The sequence below is a fragment of the Leuresthes tenuis genome, unplaced genomic scaffold (assembly GCF_036924035.1).
Source record: "Leuresthes tenuis unplaced genomic scaffold, fLeuTen1.0.hap1 SCAF_4, whole genome shotgun sequence".
In the NCBI taxonomy this organism is placed as follows: Eukaryota; Metazoa; Chordata; class Actinopteri; order Atheriniformes; family Atherinopsidae; genus Leuresthes; species Leuresthes tenuis.
The window spans coordinates 13,182,958-13,208,878 of NW_027325358.1; the positions used below are offsets into that span (position 1 = coordinate 13,182,958).

General features: G+C 38.1%; 1 protein-coding gene across 1 annotated transcript; it reads right to left on the reverse strand.

Annotated features, from left to right (window-relative positions):
- Positions 1-11,392: 11,392 nt before the first annotated feature.
- c1qtnf6b (C1q and TNF related 6b) lies at positions 11,393-23,023 on the reverse strand. The gene is made up of 3 exons (XM_072384647.1): positions 22,939-23,023; positions 17,900-18,092; positions 11,393-13,888 (listed from the first exon to the last, which is right to left on the reverse strand). The coding sequence occupies exons 2-3, from the start codon at positions 18,078-18,080 to the stop codon at positions 13,341-13,343; spliced, it is 729 nt and encodes a 242-aa protein (XP_072240748.1). The 5' UTR covers positions 18,081-18,092; positions 22,939-23,023; the 3' UTR covers positions 11,393-13,340.
- Positions 23,024-25,921: the final 2,898 nt, after the last annotated feature.

Below are 25,921 nucleotides of genomic sequence, written 5' to 3' on the forward strand. Positions count from 1 at the left end.
TGGTGGTGAAGACGTCAACCGGAAGTGGCTCTATTAGCGATAGTTGAAATGGGTACAGCGCCACCTATCGTACTGCGGTATTGCATTCTTTGTGCCAGTGATTCAATTCATTCATCACCATATAACAAAGGATAATTACCCTTGCTCAGTTAAGGAGCATAACCCAACTATAGCTATAATCAAGTTAATCTCATCATGTAGACCCACTGACTGTTGATCTGATTGCATTGGGGCTACATTTTTAGACATCATCATTGGATACTCTGAAGATGTATGCTATCATAGACCATGCTGTTTTCCCCAATCCTATCCAGGTAGGTTTTTTAGTCTGTTTCTGTTTTTTTCTTTGTATCCACAGTTTTATTGTCTTAACCTTAACCAGGCATCTCATTTCCTAACCCTAACAAAGTGACTTTGGTGTGTATTTGTAACCTAAGAAAAGCTGCTTTTGTGCACTTTCAGTTGCTCTTCTGCCATATTCAGTAAATTCAGTATTTGAGTTGAGACACACTTGATAAGAGTGATGCATTGCTTTTATTGTCACATTATCCCTCTACTTCCTCAGTTCAGCTTGCTTTCCAAGCTCCAGATACCTTTAAGAGACAAACGTTGACTCGAGTGGGATAACCATATACCTAGTGTGAAATGAGGGTTGTTAGTAACAATTTGCCGATGAGGTCATGTCTGATATAAGGCAGCATGTGGGCAAGAAATCTTGGCCTTGCGTCCAATTTTCTTAAAAGGAGACAAATGTTTTCAGCTGTGTATCTTCGAATTGACCACCTTTCACCCCTAATGCAATAGTTCTTAGATCTCTGACAGGGGTGTAAATTACCTAGTCATGATAGATATGTATTCTCCTGAGGCTCACTTGGCTACCTGACAGAGAAAAAGCTGCGTATAGCTTGATTTAAAGTATGTGTCCCTTGGTATTTAGTATGTAGATTATTGCATACACAAGTAGACTCAAACCTAATATGCATTTCTGTTGCCTGACCTCACTTGCCTTTAATAGTGTATTCATAACATTTGAAGTGTACAGAAACTAATTTCTTTTTTCCATTTTTGTCTGAAATGTAGTAGAATATAGTTTCTGTTGTTACCTTACCATAAGCTTAGGTGAAGAATTGAAGTGTTATAAGGAAGTTGCACATCTCCTGCACTGCTTACCTATGTATACCTAATGGAGGATTTTTAGGCATTGGATCATCCTCCAAGTATCAGGGAAGACCAATACATGTAAGTAGCATTGCATCTTGTATGGTAATTGTGTCCAAGTTTGGTGAGTTGATGCAAGAGCATGATATATACAGATATTCCCTGTAGCTGCCATTATTAGTAATATCAAAACACTGGGAAGAAAAAAAGATATTTGCACAAATATGCAATAATTGAATGGAAGACTGAATGAACACTGTGTGTGAAGGCCACAAGCTTTGTAGGGATTTTGCAGATTCTAGATATAACAAGTTCATACAAGATTGAAAACACAAAGACTCTTAAATGACATCAGGTAAGATATTTATGTGCCAAACACTTTTTTTAAGGATCTGACGAGTAAGACTCTGAATATGTTTAAGCGTGAGTATCCTCGTATGGCTTACATCTATTGTAGCCTCTTGGCAGTACTTTATACGCATAAACCCCTCAAAGCAGATTATAACCAAGGACAACTCCTCATGTTTACTCCAGTAATCTTTTTTTCCTCTCAACATCACACACCGTGCTGGGAGTAGATAAGAGCTCTGACCTGGGGAAAGTGTTTCTCAGTCGGCATATTGTTTTCAGCTCGGAGGGAGCACCAGGGCAGATCAGGACCTGGATCAGAAGAGAAAACATCTCCTAGAGGATTGCCCTGTCAGCTGTCATCCCTGGCTCAGTAGGCCAAACAGCTAAATTAGCCTCTGATAGAGAGATAAATAAGAAGGAAAGGGTATTTTGTTTTTTGTTTTTCCTCAGTCTGTACATGTGCCTGAGGAGAAATCTCTTTTCCCAAGAAAACCTTGGGCGCACTTTGGCTTGGTCTTGATTTGCCACCATGTATTTAATGCCGAAAATACCTTTTGTTTTTAGGTATTTAGAAAGATTTGGAATTGATTAAAAAAAAAAGAAAAATACAATTTTAAGATATCATTGCATTTCTTCCACCATATAAACAGAAAGGTGTGTGGCTTTCAGGTCATTGCTCAGCTCCAGTGCTGCAGTGTTCTTGATGAGACTAACGCACAGACATAAACCAAAGCCTGTTAGGAAGAAAACTGCATAAGCTTTGCTGCTGGTGAACTAAATGCGAGTAGACTTTAGATTTTGCCATTTAAAGTTTCCACCTTTTTTTGAGCAACTCATCCTGCCCCTGGTCTCCATTGACTGACCTACTCTGCTGGCTCAACACTTCACAGTGTTTACACAGACCTGAATCAGCTCATCTTTTCTCGATTAATGAGCCTTAGAGCAAAATAGAATAAAGCCAATGGAGCATTGAGCAGTGTCTGGCAGTGCCATGTATGTACATCCTCCCCCTCTGTCATATCGGACTCACTCGGCAGCGTTCTGGTAGTGTTCTCCTTAGATCTATTACTCAAACATTACATAGTGAGACTTTTACAATGGAATTAGAGAGAGGTGAGTGTTGACAGAAGGACATAGAAACAGACACTGCAATGGAAAATGTATAAATGAAACAGCAGCATTTGTGAATCTTGATGTTTCAAATCCACTACAACTAAAATGTTAATAGCCTTTTTAAACTGAAATGCAGTTTGATTGCTGAGTTCATGTTTCAGACAAAGTATTCTGGGTTTGTGGCTTTCCGTTCTGTTTTGTGAGTTTTGGTTAGATTTCTTTGTCTTCTGTGTTTTGTTGGATTCTGTTGTCTTGCTTGTGTTCTCAGTATTTTGGAGTTATTGGTTTGAATGAGGATTTATTTTCTGTCTGAAGACAATCTTAACGAGCATTTTTGTTTCTATTCTCTTTTTATGGTTTGCCTTGGTTGTTGGACTTGCTTTTGTATTTATCTCTAGTCTTAGATTTGTCTTTCCTCAGGGTCTCAGTGTTCTCATGTTTATCTTTTACTAGTGATCTTAGTTCACTTTCTAGTTTGTTCTGTCTTAATTTCCCATACTCACTAATAGTTGTCCTCAGTCCCCTCTGTTTGGTTTCCTCAGCTCTTCCATACATACCTGGTTTTCAATCATCACAGCTGCAGTCACTTGATCATCAGTCTCCTGTGAATTTAAGCTCCTTGGTTTCTTAGTCCTTGTCTGATCCTTGCTATTGCTGCAACTGTTTGTTCCTTGTTCCTTGTTCCCTTTTCCTTGTTCATTATCTTTTAATTATCCAATGGTTTGTTTGGTCTTTTGTTTGTTTCAGTTCTAAATGACACTTTCAGAAGTTTAATGCTGCCTCCGGTCTGTTGCCTGCACTTTGTCCTCAACAAACTCCACAACCCACCAAACCTCAACACAATGCCAAGGCATTGCCAAGGAATGCCTTAAAGTTGTTGTTTTATACAAAATGAAAGAACAGGGACTTCTCCCAACTAAGTTCCTGCAGTGGTTTGAATTATAGTTGCTATGATCCAGGCATAATTGTGTTTTTTGTCTGGCAAGTCCAATCATTTTATACAGTCATACAATATTCAGTATTGGATTTAAAAACTTTGAATCAACACTGTGGTTAAAGGGGGGCTTTCAGAATGTATCAAGTAGACAGTGTAATTACATTTTTGAAAGCCTTAGAAGCCTCTTTCTTAGAAAGAAAGGCTTTTTATGATGATCATCAAATATGGTCAACCGTGATCATAAAAGCTTGAAGCTCAAGTGTCACAAAGCATAAGTGAATGGGGCTTGAATCGTATCACATTATGATTATGAGGCATTTTAAACATTGTGGTGCACTTTGGATGTCATTACTTTTTAAGACTCTAACTTTTGGTGTTTCTTTTTATCATTATAACTAACACACACTCTTTCTTTTCTGTCATGCAATGGCTCACTCCCATATTGGAGGACACAGAAATTGTGGTAGTGAATAACAAATAACAATGAATCCCAGTCTTTGCAGTGAAACTAACTTGACTGTATGACATGAGTGCATGCATTTTGAGGGTTTGGGGCAATTCTGATGATGCACTGATAGTTACACTCCCAGACAAGTGGAAATCTCCAACATTTAACAGTTTTACAACTTCAACTGGATACTGAAGCTGTAGGAACAACTATGAACACATTCAAGGAGAGAAGATTAGGTCCATCAACTGGTGATTGCTGGACTTTCACTCTGTTCAACTGTGACTTTACTCAGTTGACATTATTTACGCCATCTCTTCAACTAAGAGACACCTGCATTGAAAAAGTAAACATTTGTTGGTTGTATAGTGTAGTATAAAACATCAAATGCTCAGAATTATTGCTCCCTGTTTAATAAGTATTAGCAGAAACAAAATTAGACCATGGGGCAGGAGTTTTGACCTACAAAGTTTATATAAGTTAGATTATATAAATTGAATTGTACAACAGTTCAGTGGGGTTACAACAATTGACTGATAGCTATAGTATGTTGATTAGTCATGTGACGGTCATTTTAATAGTTTAAAATTTTGTTGGCCAAGGTCAAGAAAGCCTTTTTAACATTTTAATGACTACATATCTGGGATGTGATGCCATAAAATCTCGCTGGAGGACTGAAGGACTTAAGGATCCTTTGAAAATCTTTCAATTTATCAAGGACGCTTTTATGTGTCCTTATTGTCCATAAGCCACCAACAATACTTTGCACATTTTAAAGCACATTTGTTTTCACTTTGTTGTTACCATGACGTTTGCCTTGTAATGTGTTCATTCAAAGTACAGCAAAAGATTAATTGGCAGTTAGCCAGTTAGCCAGTTAAAAGCTGACAGCTATTTAACAGTGCTGTCAGCTATTGTGTGTGTGTGTTTGTGTAGAATATAACTGAAGGTTAAGCTGTTGCTGTGACCCGAGATCACTTTTTAGGACAGTTGTACTGAGTTTTTAAAATTCAAGGAAGGAGCTTTCCTAGCCTAAGACAGGTGTGATTTGGAAGGACCCATCCTGCCAAGGATGTGTCCTTGACAAAGAGAAACACTTATTGTCATGTGCTGCTTCTAAACCATGTGCTTTCATTTTTCGTACACGGGTATAATTGCTTTTCTGATCGTGATCAGTTATGTTTTTAGCTTAGTTAAATTGTTGTTGTCGTACAACAGAACAATTCTCTATACGACATCTTGGCTGCTTTTCATACAGTTTATGTCCCTTGTACAAGTTTTGTCAGAGACTATAAAGCATGTTGGCAATGTATATGTCTGAATAAAATCAAACCAACATTAACCAAACAGTGGAGACTGTAACGTAAGAAAGGCCACAAATTACAAGACTCTTTTACAAACTCCAACACGTGTATATCCAATTATTTGTGTCTGTCTTAAACTGTACTTGAGCAACCATCTGTATAATCTTGATGTGACCTTTTCTTCTGGGTAAATTTTTAACTGTCATCCTACACCCACACCCTCATGCATACACACACCAAACACAACAATAAACATCCATCAATGTCAGTTTACTGCTAAAAAATAAAAACAGCTTGTCTGGTGCCAGCATAAACTCAAAACTACCTACTGTATATGTGTCCATGAGGTAACATAACATACACAATGCAGCTCATTGGTATTTGCACTCCATCTAGGAGGGGTGTAACTCTTAAATGCCTAGAAATTATGTTGTTTACTTTGGATGTTGAATGAGAACTTAGCTGGCTCTCTGAGCATGCTTTCCTGTCTGCACTATTTACACTGCAGACTGTAGATTTGCAGATTTAGGAGATTTATATCTTGGAGATTTAGATTTTTAAGTGTTGTTATGTTGTGACACGAACAATCTGTGAGGAACATGTCGTGTTGTGTCTTTTAATCTTGCATACATATTTTCATTCAGCCTTCAGTTTGTCTTCCTTTTGTAAAGCCCTCAGCTGCTTATTTGCTACTACCTGTTCTCCTACCCCCTCCCGTCTCATCTTTCTTACCCCAACTGCTCCTCAGTCCTGTCTCGATCTGACAGATGCGTGTGGTCAGAGGTCATGTGGTTGTAATTAGGAGAGCCCAGCCTCAGCACTAGGCCCTTCTTCCTGTTTCTAATCTTCAAGAGTCAGGCTGCAGTTCAGACAGCCCTGAAAACAGCTGTTGGCCTCGGGCTCAGCCCTCAAACTCCTTAACTGAAATAAAGCTGTCTTTAACCTGTCTTCATAGTCTTGTAACATTTATCATTACTTGTTCTCCACCACACAGGCTCCCCACTTTAATTTCCCATCTTCTTGGTCAGTTACATAACTGACAAACCACATGCGGGAATGCTCAAAGCCTCACACTACTTATACCATGAATACTTATGGCAACTTTATGAGCTGAGTTATAAATTTTAAGATACCACCCATCATCTTTTACAGAGAATTCTTATTAGTTTGTTAGTTTTGGCTCATTAGAACAGATCAGAGGTTATAGCTTCCCCATTGATCCCCCCCACCCTCCACCCTCCCCTCAGCATCTTCTGGCCTGTTTTCAAATTGTTTTACTTTGCAGGTGGTTCTTGTTATCCACTTAGTCTTCAAAAACTTCTCCAGCATTCAGTGGTTTTTTTGTAGTTCTACATTGACATTGGTGCACTGGCTCAAGTGGAAAATTTGAGCCAGTGCGCACATTTTCCACCGAAGAAAATTTGAAACAGAAAAACAAACATCATGATGTCATTCAGAGAGAAAAATAAATCTAGACCATGTTAAAACGTATTCACAATGTGACCTGTCCTAATAGGACTGAGAGCAGGTCTGCTTACAAATCTGTTGTATTTTCTCCAGTTTCATTCTTGATTCTTTAATCATGAGCAACAAGGACGTCTGAGGGGAGGGGGTTGAAGGAAAGGCAAATTTATCTATATAGCGCAATTCAACAGCTAGACTATTCAAAGTACTTTACGCTGAACATAAAAACTAAATGTATGCAAAAAAAGGATGGAAAGATGCAGAGCTTAAAATCATGAGGTCTGAGTTCTAGACCAGCTTGGCTCCTTTTCTTTTTTCCATCCATATTTTCTTTTTCCTTTTCATTCTCTGTTTGTTTCGGCATCAAAACTACTTGTATGTATGATGTATGACAGTTTCCTGATGGCTTATGTTAGGGTTACTAATTTTACCAGCTGTGTTGAGAACTGCTGCCAATGGCCTCTATCTAAGTTGATTTGTAACACCAAAGGGTCCGGACAAAAGGGGCATTAAGGGGCACCATTGGAGTATGAAATGTTATGTTAGCTCTTCAAATTAGTGTAACGCAAAACAGCAGTGAGCATGAGTATAACGTCCACAGCAATATAGCTTTTTTCATGATATGAAATCCGCCCAAAAAAAACAAAGATCCATCATAAAAATTACCAACAGGTGACTGTGGGAATGTGAGGCCACTTATGGCCCTCTGCTGATTTAGTGGTCTTCCCCCTTGGGGCATTCTTGGGAACATTTGTTTGAAACCTCATTTACCGGTACGTGACATTACAAATAATGTTTATTACTACAACATAAATTGTCTCTTCCTTTTGTGTGTGGGATTGTTTCCTTACAACATATTTAATGTTCTGCAAGAAGGGCAAATATTTTGGATTTAAGTTTAAGTTCATGTCCACGAGTTGAGCCCTTTCATGGTTAAGAAGCAGGCTTTGGTAGCATAATCAGTACGAAGACTGGCAGCGAGCCAAAAACATCTGAATAAAGATAGATCAGTGCGTCACAAAAGGCAAATAGTTTAATGAGAAACTGAAGATATTCAAGTGTGCATAAAGTTTGATGGAGTGTGTCTGCTCCTTGGTTTACATTTGAAATCCCCTCTGCTTATCTGTCCTGTAAACCCCCTTGAAAAGCCCTTTAAAAGTTATTTTATGGCAACTCTTCTTACAGAACTCAGATAAGTCACATGCTCTTTTCTCTGATTAGGGTCTATTTAATCAGGTCAGGTCTACTAAAAACCTGATCCTTAGGCCATGGGAATGTTGAGACAGAAAACTACTTCACTTAAAATTACTACTTAAAATAATAAACAAAAGTGCATCAACTCAGTTTGTAACTAGAATAATTATAAAACTGAAAAAAATGCAATCAAATTAAAAATTCAGTGAAACATCTGTTAATGCTGTGCACACAGCTCACGTCCCTAATTTTTTTTTACACTTTCATATCCTTACAGTAAGGGGTTTGATAATAGATACCAGTGATTAGAACACCCTAATCTTTACATATAAGAAGCACGGTCATCTTTGCATGTTGACATGCTAGTATCAAAGGAGCACTCAAAGGCCTTTAGCTAATATAGAGAAGTCAAAACTACAACTGTTAAAATAAAGTGTCCACTATGAATTCTACTACAAGCAAAATCACCGACAAGTGATACAGATTTCAAATGACGGCCAATTTGTCAAGAACAGGCTGCCCCACTAAGTTCATGTCAAAAGCTGAGCATTGTGATGAAGTCCCCAAGAATCCCTAAATTTGATCACAGGTTCTTTATGAAAGTCTTGCAGCTACAAAATAAGCTTGTAGTAATTTAATATGAGTGAAAAACGTGCCAGGAAAAAGTCTAATCTGTCCAAAAACAACATTTGAGCAGAACTAGTTTTTTTTTTCCCAACAAACATGTAGGTGACGGCCTTTGCTTTAGGAATAATGTTCTCTGGACAGACAAATCAAAGACAGCTGTTCGGCTGAGGTGACAGTAGATGCATTTGTTAGAGACCAAGACATCTTTACAAGAGAAGAACGTCAAACCAGCTGTAAAACATGGTTGGGAAAAATTTCTAGATGGATTGCTTGCTGCTGGATTTTCATCTAGCAGAAAATACAAGAAAATTCTCAAGAATCTTGCAAATGAAGGAATTTTGCATGACAATGGCATCATTCATGTGAAGTACTTACATCGTTAATTTTGGTATGGGGCACTAATAGTTACTGATCCCAAGGGTGTACTGTCCTCTTCCCAAGAAGAATACTGCATTTGTTGAAAAAGTGCATTTCTTTTTTGGTGTCGTTAAAGACTGTGGCTCAAACTGCTAGAATAGAAAGGCCAAAATATCAAGCTCTTGGTTGGCTACTGATGCAAATTTTTATCATTCAACTTGTTCACCGAAGGATTATCAAGGATATAGCTATACAAATGTTGGTTAAAAGTTCAGACTTTCAGCTCTAATTTGAGAATACTCACATCCAGTTTTTTGGGAATTATAACTTTTTGATAAGGAGAATCCCTTTTAAAGGGACTGAAAGTTACTTATCAACAGAGTTAATTTTTTGTTGAGAATAATTTGCAGGTACTGATTGTTTTAGGTCTGGAATCCAAAGATATTAGTAAAGGTTGGGTTTCCGCCTGTGTAATCCTTTGTCAAACCCTTGTGCAGCAATTTGTGGATTTTTCTGTTTTTTCTGTCTTTTGCAGTCTGACCAGGTTGACAATAGATTATTGAGTCGGCCCACTTGTTGTGGGTTATTGCTCATCTGCACAGTAAACCAGCCTCCAATCAACTTTGCCACATTTTCCAGAACCTGAGCAGAGAGTAAATCCCTACACTCCCTGCAAAATGAATACGACTGCCTCTGCCACAATTTCAGTACACATCAGAGACCCAGTATCACTTGATACCATCCATGTCTATACCACCACATGATGATGATGATGATAGTGTACGCTTTAGATCATGCCTTTTCCACATATTTATCAGCCTGCTACTCTGGTACAAACTGACCTTAGTTTAACCTACCAAAGAATATTGTCACAGAACTGTCTTTTTTTTGGTCAGCAAATACTAATAAGGCTTCTCCATACTTGAAAAAAAATTACATGTACTTTTTGCTCTGATGAAATCCTCTCCTTACCACAGAATTGGATAATGATATATCATCCTTCTGGAGAGAGATCTTCACTTAACTGGATGGTTGTTTTTTCCATACAGTGTAAAGTGTTTTGTAAAGATTTTTCTTCAGTGCCGTTTTCTTCATAATGCCAAGTTCACTCATGTGCTCCTCTCGTCTCAGGCTGTATCGATCCATTCACTTTGCCACTCCGAGTATGTTTAACTCTCTGATGAATGTTTTGTTTTTGTAGTCAAACGTTGGCCTGTTTTAGTTGCACTGAAAACTACTATTAAGTCATGTTGTGAGTTCACAGTAACAGCCTCCACGCAGACTGCCTTAGTTCTGTCTAAAGACTGAGATACTTGCTGGAAACTAATGTACCTGTGACTACTGACTTTTACAATTATAAGGAATAACTGACAGTGAATAGTTGTGAGGACTGTTTATCATTTAATATCATTAAAGGGAACAACTTCAACTAAACAGTCTTCATCATTCTTGTAAAATGTTGCTGTAATCACTCTGATTGCAGCTACACTGTGAATATTCTGGTAAAATGGTTTTAACAGGCAACAAAGTCAGCTATGTTGAAAGGTTTTGGGTACAGTGTTTAAAGAAAAGTTGTTGTTTTTTTGTCATTTATTTAGCCAAAAAATATATTTTGGCTAAACACAAATCGGCCTCTTATGTTACTCCTGTTTACTAAATGCAGTCTTTTGAACTATTTAGGAATCCACTGTTGGATCTAATTCTAATTGATATGTAAGGGTCTTTTGCCATCTGCTCAAATTACCATTTTGATGTCCTCATGTAACAAGTTTGTTCATCTTTCATAAACACCAAAACAAAGTGAGTCAAAAGCAAACTAGGCCAAATTATACACTTCGAGTGTTCATTTTAACTCACAGCTTATCCGTTGTACATGTTGGAACAGCCTCCACTATTCTGGGCTGATAAACCAGGATAGTTGCCTTGCTTTGTTTCCCAATAGAGCTTTTCAGATCTCTTCTGAAGGCTTAAAGTATTTACAGTGCCGCAGTCTGCCTTTCCTCTAGCAAAGCCTCCCTCAGGATGGCATTAAAGCTAATGGGAGAGATATGGCCCAACAGATGGAGTTGGCATGCTGCAGACTCATTCTCAGTCTCTAGGAGTTTGAGATGTCCTTTTTTAAAGAACTGGCCAAGTCACAGAGTTATATCTGAAATACCATTTCCCACATGGCCTTGAATGACATCACTGTGAGCCAAGATCTACACTGGATGGTGTCATTTGTAAAGAATTTCATACATTAGAAATGTAGAATGCAATAAAATTTGCATGTGCTCAGTGGTTTAAAAAAATGCTTTATTTTTATTTTTTATCCACGGAACATGGAGGCTCTTGATTTCATGTGCGGTTATGACAACTTTCCATCTCTGGAAATCAAGTTTTTTTGCAGCTCGGTGATACAGAACACAAAGTGACTCCGCAAGTGAAGAGGAAAATTGCTTTCAAATGCGAACACACACCTACACAGTCCAACCCAAACAACAAAGTCGTGACAAATTTGAGGCCATTAAAGACAACCAATATACAACTATTTACATAAACTGCTCTGCAGTTTGTTGTCTCTTTAAGAATACACAATATTTATTTTTCAAAACCCTGATTCTTTGTTGCACTTGATAAAACAGCACCTTTATGATTCATCTAGATATGCAGGGATGTTTTCAAACGGCCAGTTAACCAAAATTACAATACCAACGAAAGAAAAGAATGAAAAAAAGAAATGTGTGCAGATCAAATGGCTTTTGTAAGGCTTGTGTAACTTCAGCCTAGCCTCACTGAATAAAGATATCAATTATTTCAAAGATGTTTTTATTCAAATGCAGAAATGTTTGCATGCTCAGTGTGGGTGTAAGTCTTATTCATAAGGCTCCAAATTTTCTTTGTTTTTGTTTTCTTGCATACCTTCATATAAAACTAATTATTCGTTGCTCAGGACAACATAATTGTTTCTAAAAGGAAGTACTACTGTCAAGCTTTTAAATATATATATATATATATATATTTTTTTATGGACTGAGCACTTCAAACCAAATTTACACTTAATTTCTTTATTATTAGTTTGGTTATGCATTATAAGAGATTTAAAAGGCAGGCATAATTGCACTTTTGGAGCAGTATAAATGTGAAGAAACGGCAGACACAGTGAGGTGTGCATCCTTTCGGCCATAATATTAAACTTGACGTATCTGCAGTACATTGAGAGAGAACTGGGTGACCAGCTGAGGTCTCTTACCATCAGCATCACAACAGCTCTGAGCGAAAGTTTGACATTTGAGTCAAACCACTTTCTTCAAATGATGTTTAACAGGATGGGACAGCATCCTCGCACTTTCAAGAGACAAACAGTCCTCACAACCTGGCCCCACGACTGTTTAACATGTCTGACAGACACGAAATGTGGGAGATCCCCTTCAACAAAATTGGTATCATAAAAGACAGATGCAAAATCTGAGGGGAATTTCACAGAGCTCCTCCAAACACACTCGATGATAATTAGATGTTATGGAAATTGTGGACCCAAACAGCATCCTGATTCTGTTAAAGAACAAGAATATGATAGAAATTTCCTGGAAACTCGTGTTAGGTAGTATTTCACCTATTTATGTTTTCAAATTATAATTTTCAGAAATAACGTCTATATGGTTCTTGGATGCGAGACATGGGGACAAACACACTGAAAACTGAATCTAAATTCAACATGGATACCTCTACTTATCTTTGTGGCTCTGGTGATATGATGTGATAGGAGCTGATATTTTCAATTTGCCCCAGTAGCATAAACTATCTACATTATTGTAACGGCTGGTGGATCTCCAAGGCTCAGAAAGAAAAAGAAAAAATGTTTTCCGCTTCCACATGGCTACCCATCATCAGGTGTGAGTGGGACAGTGTTTTGTTTGTAATTTGGATGAACTGACCTCTCCAAGTCTTCCCATTGAAAGGCACAATGGAAGCATTTATTAAAAGGTCTGACAGAAGTCTGTCTAAACACAATTCGGTCCGACAGCTACTCACAGATGCACAGATTTTCTGATTCCTGATAAGTAATACAACCTGTGTTTTTCTATCATGTTCATGGAAGGACTGACCCAAGAGGGAGCAGTAGCACAGTTCTTAGAAGAAAAAACTATTTGCTTTGTACAAAATTTAATTTCTCGTGCATTGGAACTTTTTTTATTTTTTCCTTTTGATTTTAACATTATTGGGTAGTCCTTCTATAAGGAAACACAGCCCTTTCCTCTCCAGACTGAAAGGAATATTTAATAAGCACCAGACTTGTGATGTCCTATATTTAATTCATTCATTCTTTCACAAAGTGGTATCTGTGGCAAAAGAAAAACAATTATCCAACATTCTGCCAATCGTTTAATTTTTCCCTCTCAAACTTTCACTGGATGCTAGGTGCCACCAGATATCCATTGAAGGTGATGTAAACATCTACATCATCACTGTAAATAGCGTTCTCCCTCTCCCTTTTGTAGAGCCGAACCCAGACCTCATCATTCAGAGCCAGATCCAGCATGATACTCTGACTCTGCATGATAGATCTCTCACTGGGCTGAGCATAAAGGATTGCTTGCTCCTTGTCATTGTGCATCAGGTGGAGGTAGGTCTCCTTAAAGTTCCAAGTATGGATGTTAATGTTGAAGAAGTAGATTCCGGGCACGTAGCAGTAGAACTTGCCTTTAAACATGTTGAAGTGCTCATGGATGTTGACAAAGACGGTGTCAAACACCAGTGCTTGGTAGTAGTCCAGGCTGTGCAGAGACTTGCGACGCCCCACAGAGAAGGAAGAATGAGGGATCTTGCAAGGATCTCCAGGGGAACCTGCCTGGCCTTTGCTGCCTTTAGGGCCCATCTGTCCTCGGAAGCCGGTAGAGCCTTCCAGTCCTGGTTTTCCAGGAGTGCCTTTGTCTCCTCTGTCTCCTTTATCACCTGGAGGGACACGATGAAAACACAGATGAGGGGTGCAGATAGACAGACCTAAAGCTTAAAATGGATTCTGTAAGTCTATGGAAGATACCCGGAAAAAGATTCAGCGCTTCCTGGGTAAACAACCAATCAGAAGACATGGTTCATTTATTCACTCACACAACAATACTGAGCCTTTTCTTTGTCTTTCATGGTGATTACAAGCCCAGAAATGACAATAAATCTGAAAGAGTGCTATTTTGTTGAAATATTAATGCTAATTCTGAACTTCAAGACTAAATATTCTCACAGAAGTGGGTAAGACGCGTTTGTCTGACAACTGTGAGCCGTTTTTTAATACAGTCTGACTGTAGGAAGTTTCTCCTTTACATGAGGAGACACATACACATGTAAAAAAGCATGAAAGTAGGGCTGTATTTATCAGAACACGAGTGCTAAGCTACACACTGGCATGAATACAAATGTATTCAACACAGAAATAAATGAATAGTAGGAAAAACCAACATAAACACACATAAACACTTCTTAATATGAATCATTCCCACAGTACACCTCTATAGTACACTGATTACACTTTGACAGGTTAGGTTGTTCCAAGTCAAACACAATGAGCTCTGTAGTTCCTGACAATGCCCGTTACAATATTAGTCAGCAACTATCATTTTGCCAATATTTACAACTTTTTGGCCCTGTGATCATGTATCTATTACTGGCTTTTTATTCATTTATTTTTTTATGATGATCAGTGTGGCATGCTTCTATCCAAAGCATGTGCTTCAAAAACATATGACATTAAGGTCTGATGTGCTGCTGGCTATCGAGCAGGCATTCATTTATCAACATTCATCATGTGTCCTTTAAATCACATTGACATCTGTGATGACATCTTAAAAAAGTATAGTGGTTCCTACCCGTCAGCTGTGTGGTAATACTGAGAGGTATTCAGCAGTCAAAGCAAAGCTTTTCTGAATTTTAAATATGTGCAACTTGACCTGACCTGCCACTGTTGACTGGTTGAATTGAATGAGCAAACACTCTGAGTGACGGCACTGACGGTGGCTGACAAAATCCTTTTTTATAAGACTTCACCACACATATTGAAGCAACAGTTTAAAAAGGAGCTGTAAGAGCAAACACTTCACAGTTTGTTAAAAACACTGGACAAAAAGTTGGAGACACTTTTCGTTGAGGGATGACATGTTTCTGCAGTGGCTGTGGTAAAAAAAAAAGTCCAAATCATCCCAGTAAATCCAGACTTGTAGCTTTCCACTCTCATTCTGCACTGATATATGTAAATATGCAATTGACGCCACTGAGTCATCCACAGCATCTATAAATCTGTACCTTTTGTTAAGGTGGCCAGTCAATTTCAGGAGTATATCTAAAAAATCTGTGACGGTTCTTCTCCTGATCTTATTGTTGCATATTTTCCTAACAGTTGAAATCTTAAGAATCTACAACATTTATTCTGAGATCCAGAGAATACGTTCAATAAACATATTTACATTGTACAATATAAAAGCAGGGGGAAAAAAACTTGTGCAACTTCATGATTCTGTCATATCTAAAATGTTTTTAAGCCATAATGGACCTCCTGAACATTTTAACACTGTGTAAAAAAGGACTTCAAATCTTGTAAATGTAGCTGCAGAGTCAAAAACATGCAGATTTTATTTTAAACGACTCTATCACCATTTCTTCCTTCTAACCTCCCTATTGTCTATGTAAATACAGAGGAGTTGGAACAGCACTCAACCAAATCAACAATCAAGTTCTCACATCTACTATCCCTACATTTCCTCCTGTACCAACTTCAGCCTCAGGCCTCTAATATTATGGCCAAGAAGCCGCAGCCTCCATTGCATGCTCTGGCCCTTGGACTGCGTTTCAGTCACTTAACTCCGGAAACACCCTGGCCTAGCCTCTGGTTCCAGCTACCAATTACCTGCACAACCAAATCAGCAGGAAAATATGTGGCTATTTTCAAGATCGCCATAATAACACACATGAGCTGCATAACTCACTGCAACTATTTTTCCCTTTTGAGAATGTATAAGCACCACAATTTATTTTATGTATTACAGCCCCTCTTTAAAACTATGTATGCAAGTGTGACAGTCAAGAGAGAAGGATTTCTATTCCTCTTTTGTGGCTCAGTTGCTGGACTGGTTTGGGGTTAATCACGGGTCAGAAAAGACTTGGCATGTTCAGTTATCGAAGGGCCAGCACTGCTTTGGTTGAGTTGCCTGCTCAGCATCTGATATTGGTTACACATGTTCCCACAAATGCTTCTCTGGCAATGATTGTGCACTTGTTGCATTAGGAAATCCCTGTCTTTTTTTTTTTTAGCCTTTTACACTGTCAGACTCCTGATTCCTCCAGGACTATACATCCCAATTCACATTCAAATAATGCAAAGCAAACATACGAACACAATCAATTACGCCAACACACACATGTTCGCCATTGACCTTCTTTGCAGCCTGACCAGTAACATTACCTCGGACAATCTGTCACTGACTGATTTGACTGTGACCAGACTGAGTTGAATCAGCCAAGTGTATTAAGCAGATGTCTTCATGAGTCCACAGAGTTTCTAGGACAACCAACTGAGGAATTTTGCTGGTCTGCGTCCACATTCTTTTGCAATGTAGTTGGGTTCTCTTTACTCACAGCAGGCCTGAAGTTAAATGGATATAAAATGTCTGGATAATTGATATGTATCACTGCCCCATTTAAGCACAGATACCTCAGCTAGACTAACAGTTCAGGTTTGTTCAAGTAAGTTTGTACCTATTTTATTATTCACAGAATAAAAAAAGGTGTACAGTATTAAAGGAACTTAAAGTTATTGTGGTGCAATGTAAAGGCCTGTTTAATTTATCTTAATTCTGTGAAGTGAAGTGAAGTGAAGTGAAGTGAAGTGAAGTGAAGTGAAGTGAAGTGAAGTGAAGTGGTTATACTTACTCAAATTTCTTAAAAGTGAATGGAGAATGATTTGTAAGTAATTGCTATAGAAAACAGAGAAAACTGAGACCTCACTGTAGCTGTGTCACAAGCACTGACTCATTGTATCACAAATATATGTCAGATAGTTTTGTGTTCAGTACATTGTAATTCAAAGCCAAAAAGACTTCTAATAACAAATGCAATAAAAATACAAGCTTGTTCAGCATTTGTTCAGATCTATATAGTGTAAGTTATGCTGATACAGACAAAGCAATGTGCTTCTCTCAGAGCCAGACTACATTTGTATAAATGGCTTGTTTGTGATGGTATATATTCTGTAGATGGCAAAATGTATTTTTTCCCTCTCTGGGCTTCTTTGCCTAATGTCTCACATAAATGGAATGTATTCATATGCTTTTCCCATGGCAGATACTGTAATTTATTCATTCATTAATTTTCCATACTCACTTCATACTTGTCAGGGTTCCGAGGCGGACACTGTCAAAAAGTTGTGAAATCTACCAGCACTTCAGGCCTTGTGCTCACAAGATGTGAAAAAGAGACTGATTTTTTTTTAAGTGGTTTGTGGTTGTTCCTATTAGTGGTGCATCTCATTTTCTTGTCAATGCCAGTTTTCCTTGTTTTTTTGTCTAATTTCCACTTAACCATCAATGCATAATTACACTTTGCAGTTCTGTTGTAGTGTGATTGCTCTTTTGATTAAGTACTACTTTTGTCAGACACACAGCCATCTAGATAAGCAGACACAGTGATCAGGGAAATGTAGCTCACAACATTGAGCTAGTCACAGACATTCAGTGGTGACAGATTTCAGTAAATTACTGCGAAAATCCCCCGCAAACACTGTACTATAAGTGTAAACTGCCTGTGAAACCTAAAAACAATATATATAAAAAGTTGATTCTCATGTGAATTCCTTCAGGAATCATAAGAAAAGTTGAAGAGTGGAGTAGCTAACATATAATTAAATTGGCGCTTATTAACTCTACAGTTTGCAATCAACAGTAGCAAGTTGCTAGCAGAAGGCACTGAAGTTCCTGATACCTTTGAGAATAGTCATGTTGATGACAGTTCTGACTTCAGGCATTTGATAATGAGCTGTGGCTGGTTGAGGGTCTTGATGGTCGCAGCACCGTCTGCAGAGTCTGGAAGGGGGTCTTGAGGGGGAGGGGACGCAGCAAAACAAGGGGAGGAACAACAGCAGCCTCAAACACGCTGTCAGCATGTCTGCAACGACCTGCAGAAGGAACGAAAAACAAGGCAATGAGAGTTCTTTTTTTTTTTTAAACGTCTTGTGGAAACATTATATAGCACAATATTAAATTTGGCCTAATTGTTATCTTTTCCCGATGAACTTGTAAAACATCCCGCAAACTGAAATCAAATCCAAACCCAACATTTTTGGTCAGCATTACTGCTTGCTATGTGCTGTATTTTTCACATTCCTGTGGATAATTGGTCAATTGTCAGCATATTTCTTTGACAATAATATTCTATTTTGAAAGTATCTCTGGGAATCTCAGATGCCACCTGAGAAGATACAATCGATCTTTAATGAGATTGGGTTTTTTTTTCTTTTGATTTCAAGGACATAAAAACATGGCTTTGAAGATCAAAGCCATATATTATTTTCGATTATCTTCTGACTCCAGAGTTATCATGTGACATTCAGAGGTCTTGGAGAAAGAGAGAAAATGTGGTCATTAACACACACAAACTGCTGGACTCAAGAGGATGCAAAAAACATCAGTAGGGATTATACATCAGATATGCTTTCACAAACATTTCTGAGGAGCTGTGTGCGCTGCACCTTCCCTAGTAAACACTGTTCCTCTGTCACAATACCCACAAGGCAACAATCACCGCTCTCTGTGACTAAAATATCCACAAATTATAAGAAAGAACAATATGCTTTACATTAAATATACTCATTGAGTGGCCAAATAAACAAACATTGAGTTAAAAAAGATAAGATAATTCATCATCTATGTGAATTAACACAAAACATGTGGTACGTGTTGATGCTTCTTTCCAAAGATTCTTAATATAAACACAAATACATATGTCTCTATAATGACTTCTGGGAGGGCAGGACCCTCTGATGTTTCAAGTGCTGTTCTGATCCTTAAGTCTCTCGAGTTGCTCATGCTGGGACTCCCTGGAAGAGGACATCATTTTTCCACTGAGGGACAAATAAATGAATGTTGAAAAAGGGTCAATTTTCAGGTTTTTCTTTCAGCATTTTACTTATCAGACATCTATGAGTCTGGCTGTGGGTCTTCTTCACTTTTACTGACAGCTGCTCGTTTGATCTACTTCCAGTGTGGGGAGTTTGAAGTCATGTCGTTGCTAGTTCTTTTAAGCTTTCAGACTGACTGATGTATGACTGACTACACCACAGTTCTTATTGCTGTCTTCCTATTCAACTTTAGTTTGTTTGTTCATGTAAGCTATAATAACAAACAATTCATCAAACAATGAAACAGCTGTCATAACTGAGTATATAAGCTCCTGATAATTTAGTTAGATCAATAAGAGGATCTTTGGTTTTATGTATAGAAGGAATGTCAGTGTCTCTAAAACCATCTCTCTTTATTGATCAAATAATCTCAAATAATCGTGTTTATCGACACATACATCCAACTATTCAGTCTCTAAACCCACTTTGTTCTGTTCAGTTCTGCGGGAAGCTGAAGTGTATCTCAGCTGATATTGATCATGGAGCATAAGAACTACTTCCTTCTGTGGAATAACCCCCGCTGAAAGCTGTTCTAATGAAACAGTAACATCTTATGTGACTTTGTCTTTGCCCTGCTCCTTAGGCTTACACAAACCTACACAAAGATGGCAGAAAAGCTTAATGCATAGACTGAAACGATGATGTTATTATTACATAAAGTTTAATTTAGGGAATTTTGTTATCTATACTTCTACTGATGATTAACTTTAAAGGTGATGAGCAGTAAGAACAATTTCTTTAGGCCGCCTCCAAATTGTTTATAAAAGACTAAAAAGTACATGTGTTTTCACTAGATATTCTTAGATGTAATTTATTATTCAAATGTAAAGTAATCTTTCCAACCAAATGAAAGACATTCTTACTGCTGTAAACAACAAGAAATCAAAGGTACATATATTTACTTGTTGCTAATTCATTTATGTACAACAACTCTTATTACAAATCAGCTGAAAAGACTAGAAGATACCTCTCCCTAGTATCTTTCTTTGGTTTTCCACTAACTCCTGACTTAGTTAGTAACAGCCTCCCCAGGTATGGGGATGGTGTAACCCTTATTCATCAATCATGTCCACTTGACATTTATTTGTTTGAGGAGATTAGCTGCCTCCTTCTGAGAAACAAAGCTGATGAGAGATATGCTTTTGAACCAGAACAAAAAATGATGTTCTTTCTCGTGTATAACATTCACTCTTCATCTATGAGACTGATATGTAACACCAGTTGTCTGAAAAGCAAGACTGAGAGAAAAAGGAGAAAAACAAAATAAACAGGAACGAGACACATGAGAAGAATAACAGAGCGATTCTCTGTGGGTTTCACATGATGGATAGATAATAACAGGATTCGAGATGATGGATGGAGCATGACGATGAGAAAATGAAATGGAGTAATATACGACTTTTAACAGTTATTACCAAAATTTGTATCTCTGCTGCAGTGAGCCAGATATCAGAGGACACATACGTGCTTACTTCCACAATATGTTTGTTAAATTGGTTCAAATGTATCACATTATTTCTATCATTTGCATTGATACAGTTTTACAGTTTTGATCTATAAAACAGTGCCTGCTACAACAAAATGGCTTCAAGTCCTTTAAAATTACTCAAACTAAAGCTACAGATTTGCAATGAATACTATAAAGACGGAATGAATGGTGCAGCTTGGAAGTGCTTACATTGGAACATTGAGCTAATGTGGAATCTAAGTGATTATTTGAATACTTTCTTCTTCTTGGAGTGCTGTTAACTGTGGATTTACTGCACTGGTACTAAAAATGAGATTGGAGACTTCAAAGAATCCCACGGGCTTCTGAATATTTACACTGTGGTTACCACAGTTTTCCTCAGTAGAGTAGTTTATCTCAACAGTAAATTTGACATCACTGGAATGCAGCATACAGAGAAAAGAAACAGTGTTCAAAAAAGGAAGAAAATTACAGCCACTCGTCTGACTTGCTTTGATTTCTGCCTGGTACCCGAACCACTTCCTGGCTGTTGCTACAAAGATAATGATGTAGCCAGAGATTGAGGAAGGTGAAGTGTGCTGCCAAGCAATAACAAAAACGTAATCACTGTTAATTGCAATTTTCTGAGTAGTTCATCAAGATTAATTGCATGATTCCATGTAGTTAATCAAGATCATTCACAACCCACTCATGTTGAAATCAGCGCCACTTCTGGTCTCCGCCTTAACAGGGCAGCTGCCGAAGTCTGGTTGCTCCCACAGCGTTTGTTGTAGTTTTGTGGTTGACTTGCTTGCAATAATGTAAGATGATTGTAATCAGTCAAAACTGAGCCCAGTGATTCAGAAATCAGCAGCCTCCACTGGAATAAATGGGGGAACATAATTGTAATTGACATGTGTTAATGGGGTAAAAGTTACAAAGTGGGATTGAGTTAACTGTGATGGTTCTTGTTAAATTGATAAACAGGATGCAAGTGTCATTTTATTCTTGCTGATGGACACGATTTGAGTGCATTTTCCTGACATCCACAGTGACTTTTGTAGATATTGTTTTCCTCCTAAAAATGTCCCCATGGTTCATTTGTTCATGCAAGCAGGTATAACCATAAATTCAAAATATTTGAGACATCTAGTGGTCTTTGGAAGCAACTGCATGTGTGGTGTAAAATGATGGCTGCATAGAGCTACTGAAAATTAAACTCACTCCCAGCTATATCTAATGTAGTGCTTAGCTATAACCCTAACCAAGATATGATATCACCTATGTCCAACCAGGAAGTGACAAGATTTCCTTATAACATGGTATGACATGTAACCAATGCAAAAAGCAAGTTCCATTTTTGAAGGCCCTAAACATGATTTTTTTCTTACTATAGACAAGTAATTTTGATTTCCGATCCTAAACAAGTGATATTATTCCCTAAACCCAACCAAGAAGTGAGACAATTATTTCAGTATTGTTGATGTGTTAATAGCTGGATGTAACACAACAGTTAAAACACACACACAAACATATATATATAAATGTATATGTAAACAGAAAAATAGATTTTCACATGATACAGTTTTTTGATAATGCAACATGCTACCGTATAACATCAAGCCATTGTTGCCTACATAACAAGATAGAATAGTTTCCTAATAAAGAAACATCTAATAAACATATAACAAGTTAGGTAACCTCCGGAAAAAGAACGAAAAAGTTGCAGCTGGTATAGAGAAGCTACTTTATGAGTGATTTAACATCTTCACATCCTTGGCCTGCAGAAACCATGTGTTCCATCATATATAAATTTTTCTCAACATCCTCCACCCCACCATCCCCCCTGCCCTGACCCTCAGGCCATCAGGCAGGACCCCTTTCCCACCCTGATGTGTACACACCCCAAACCATGATCATGACAACGAGCAGCCTAATGAGCACAACACACACTGGTAATACTGGCAACCGCAACACATTCAGCAGATGCATGTAAGAAGCCACGTCAACAGCGCCTGAGCATCAATTTGGCACGCAGCTGCAGTCCGGATAAACCACTCAGAGCTACACAACTGAAAACACACACAAAGCCAGGCGTTGAGCCGGCGCGTGAGAACGCGCACGACATTGAAACTGTACCAGTAACTTTTGGAAAAAAAGGAAAACTACTGCTGCTGAGTTGGCGACTTCTGAATAACTTCTGTGATCCTGCACGTCTCTGCAGGCACACAGCTGCGCCGCCGGGTGTTCCTTAAACTTCTAACTCACTTTTTACTATTTTTATACATTTTTTCCCCCTTTTTTCTCTCTTCGGCAAATTATCATGCGGAGTCGCGTCGACCGATTATTGTAAAGTCGCTGTCACACCATGTCAGAGTGTGAAGTTGCTTCTCTTACCTATTGGATTTTCACCGCACTCGAGGAGGAAAAACACACTGCTGCTGTCAGATAGAGAGGTGGAACAACTAAGAGGAAACCAGTCTCTGACTCCCCCCCACACACATGCACTCACTCTCCCTCCCGCTCTGCCTGTACACTCACACAGAAAAACACATGCAGCACACTCCCTCCATCATGAATTTACATCAGAAGTCAACAATCAGTCACCCCCTCTTTCCACTATATCACTCCATTTAAAATGCTCATGCATCACTCCTACTTAAGTAATTTGTACTGTCTGCATGGGGGGGATTGTAACTACCCAAATAGCAATATAGGTCACGACTCCTCCCTCTCCCTCCTGCATCCACATTTTACTTCTCTGTGCCAGTGACTCAGGTTCTGGACTGCAGCTCATTTTACTTGGATTTGCCTCAAATAAATCTGCACTATAATTAATGTAATTAATCAGTGGCACTGTGGACACTCAGTTGTAGTGTCAATAGAATTTGAATAAGCAGATAACAGATAAGGTGAGTCAGACACTTTAACGCCACTGCTGACTTGTGAGGAGCAATCCACCCTCATCTAGGTGAAGTCGAAGGTTCAGCAGACATGTTCGTATCTCCTGGTCATCCTGGTTGCTCAGTCCATTCTACCAATGGCCCCATTCATGTGCACAAAGTAAATCATATAGATTTGTAACCTGGGAAAAATAAATGAATAAAGAGAGATGTGCATCTGTGAGTCATTCTTTTATTATTACAATTCACTTTACATACTCAAAGAACACCTGAGGACAGAAGAGAATATCAATTTTAGACCTACCTACCTTTTTAGTCTAGCTTCTAACTGGATTCCAAATATTTTCATTTGATTATTTGTCTTTTTATCTGTACATTTTAATCAGTTTAACAATCTCATATATGTGGTTTTACCTTTTCTACTTTTTGGAGGAATACACGTTCAATACATCTATTTTAGAGATGGATGATAATCTTGTTTAAAAAACTAGAATAAGATGATTTGTTTAAAAATGTTTAGGTTGTTTTTATTTTAGAGATTTGTTTCAAGCGTTCACTAAATTATTAAATTAGATAAGTAAAGATGATAGGATCCATGATTGCATCAGCATCCAAAAAGTTGACAGGAAATGGCTGATTATGTGTAAATTAAATGTTTTAGAAGTCAGCGCGAGAAATGGAAAAAACACGTCCAGAGAGTCACATACTGTAAAAATAAAGTTGATCATGCCTCATGTGTTGCTTATTACACTTGTATGGAATTAATCCATGGTAGCATTTCCTCGTTTCATCACCCCCAGCTTCAGTTGAGTCCTTAATTTACGCTACTCTTTTGTTGTTTTATTAGGGAAAAGTGCTATAGAAACAGAATCTGTCTCTGGTCGCTGGTTTAGTCTAGTTATCAACTGGTGTGTAGATCTTGAATGATTTTTAAATTCTTTTTGTTTTAAATGCTTTTTTTAAAAAAGCTTCCTGTCTTTTTTAGGCTCTCAGCTTATATCATGAAACAGATCCAAATATTTTCTCTGAGGGTCACTGGAATCTTGAAGTGACTGCTTGCATTATAAGAGCACAATCCATCAGAACCCACAAGGCTTGAGACGTTCAATTAAATCATTTCATGTCAGAGGAGTCAAAGCAGCATTTTAATTTATTATATAATTTACCCCAGAAATCTTTTTAGACTTATGCAAACATTGAATAACTTTTATAGGAATGAATGAGACTGCGTCCTAAAAAGCACTAAGTCGTTAGTTAAATATGACATCTTTGAACTTAATCAAAAAAGCTTCAGGGTGAAGGTGACATATCTCTACTACACTAACAATTTTATATCTAAATTGCAATCTTTAAATGCCTTTCAAAAGCTGTGGTATACTGTAAGAAAATAACACCACAGCACTTGTCAAACATAGGCAACTTCTTTGAGATATGTTGAAGTTGAGGGGGGGATTGTTATCCAGCAGACTTATGTGATCAAAGTCGAAGTAGAACAAAGTCATACTTTTGTGACCCTGGCCTGGGGCAACTTAAAACTTTTCATTCTCACTGATGGAAATGTACTTGGGGAGGTAGCTGTGATGGTAGAAACAGCTCATTACACAGCTCTTGTGTTGTTTTTTTCTCATCTATAAAAAGCACAGACATATCATGGTGCATCTATCTTTACAGTTACATCCTGATATTTACAAGGAGCTGTCTTGAGCCTACTTTTCCTGGTCACCTTCTTTCTCCTTTGCCTGACTCTCCATCATCCACACTCCCCTTCTTTCAATAGGAATTTGGCTGTGTTCTGCTTGTTCTTTTTCCTGTCATCCTAATGGTGAAGAGCCAGACAACCAGACGCCTCAGAGGTGACGGGACAAAACAGAGTGGTTCTATGTAAGGACACTGTATTTCTGTAAAAACAAAATGTCTTAACGAAGCTGTAAAGATGAAGTCACACTGCTGAGAGGAAAATATTTGGCTTAGTGCCCGTCACCGTTAGTAAAGTTTAGTGTGGATAAACCAACTCACCTAACCACCCACTGCATAGTCTGGAGCCCTCATTCACAATTTCTAAAAATAAGGTATTAAGTGTTTGGATTTCACCAATCCACAGTCAGGCCAATTCTTTTCCGAACGGGCAAAATGAAAGACTATTGCTACCGTACCCAGGAGTGGTCAGCCAAGTAAGATCATCACTCCAACAGCAAGCTGTGTAATAGTCTGTGAGGTCTCAGAGGAATCCAAAGTGACTCATAAACAGCTACAGGCTATTTTCACATTAGCTAATGCTAATGCTGATGAGTCCACCTTCAAGAGAACACTAAGAATTAGTGGTGCTTTCTGAAAGGAATGTTACTGCCTATCTGCAGTTTGCTAAAGATCACAGAGAGAAGCTAGAAGGTTGCTGGAACACTGTTATAGTGACAAATAAGGCAAAAAAAACAAGTTTTACATGTAGACGAGAGGCGTTACATTTAAAGATAGGAAAA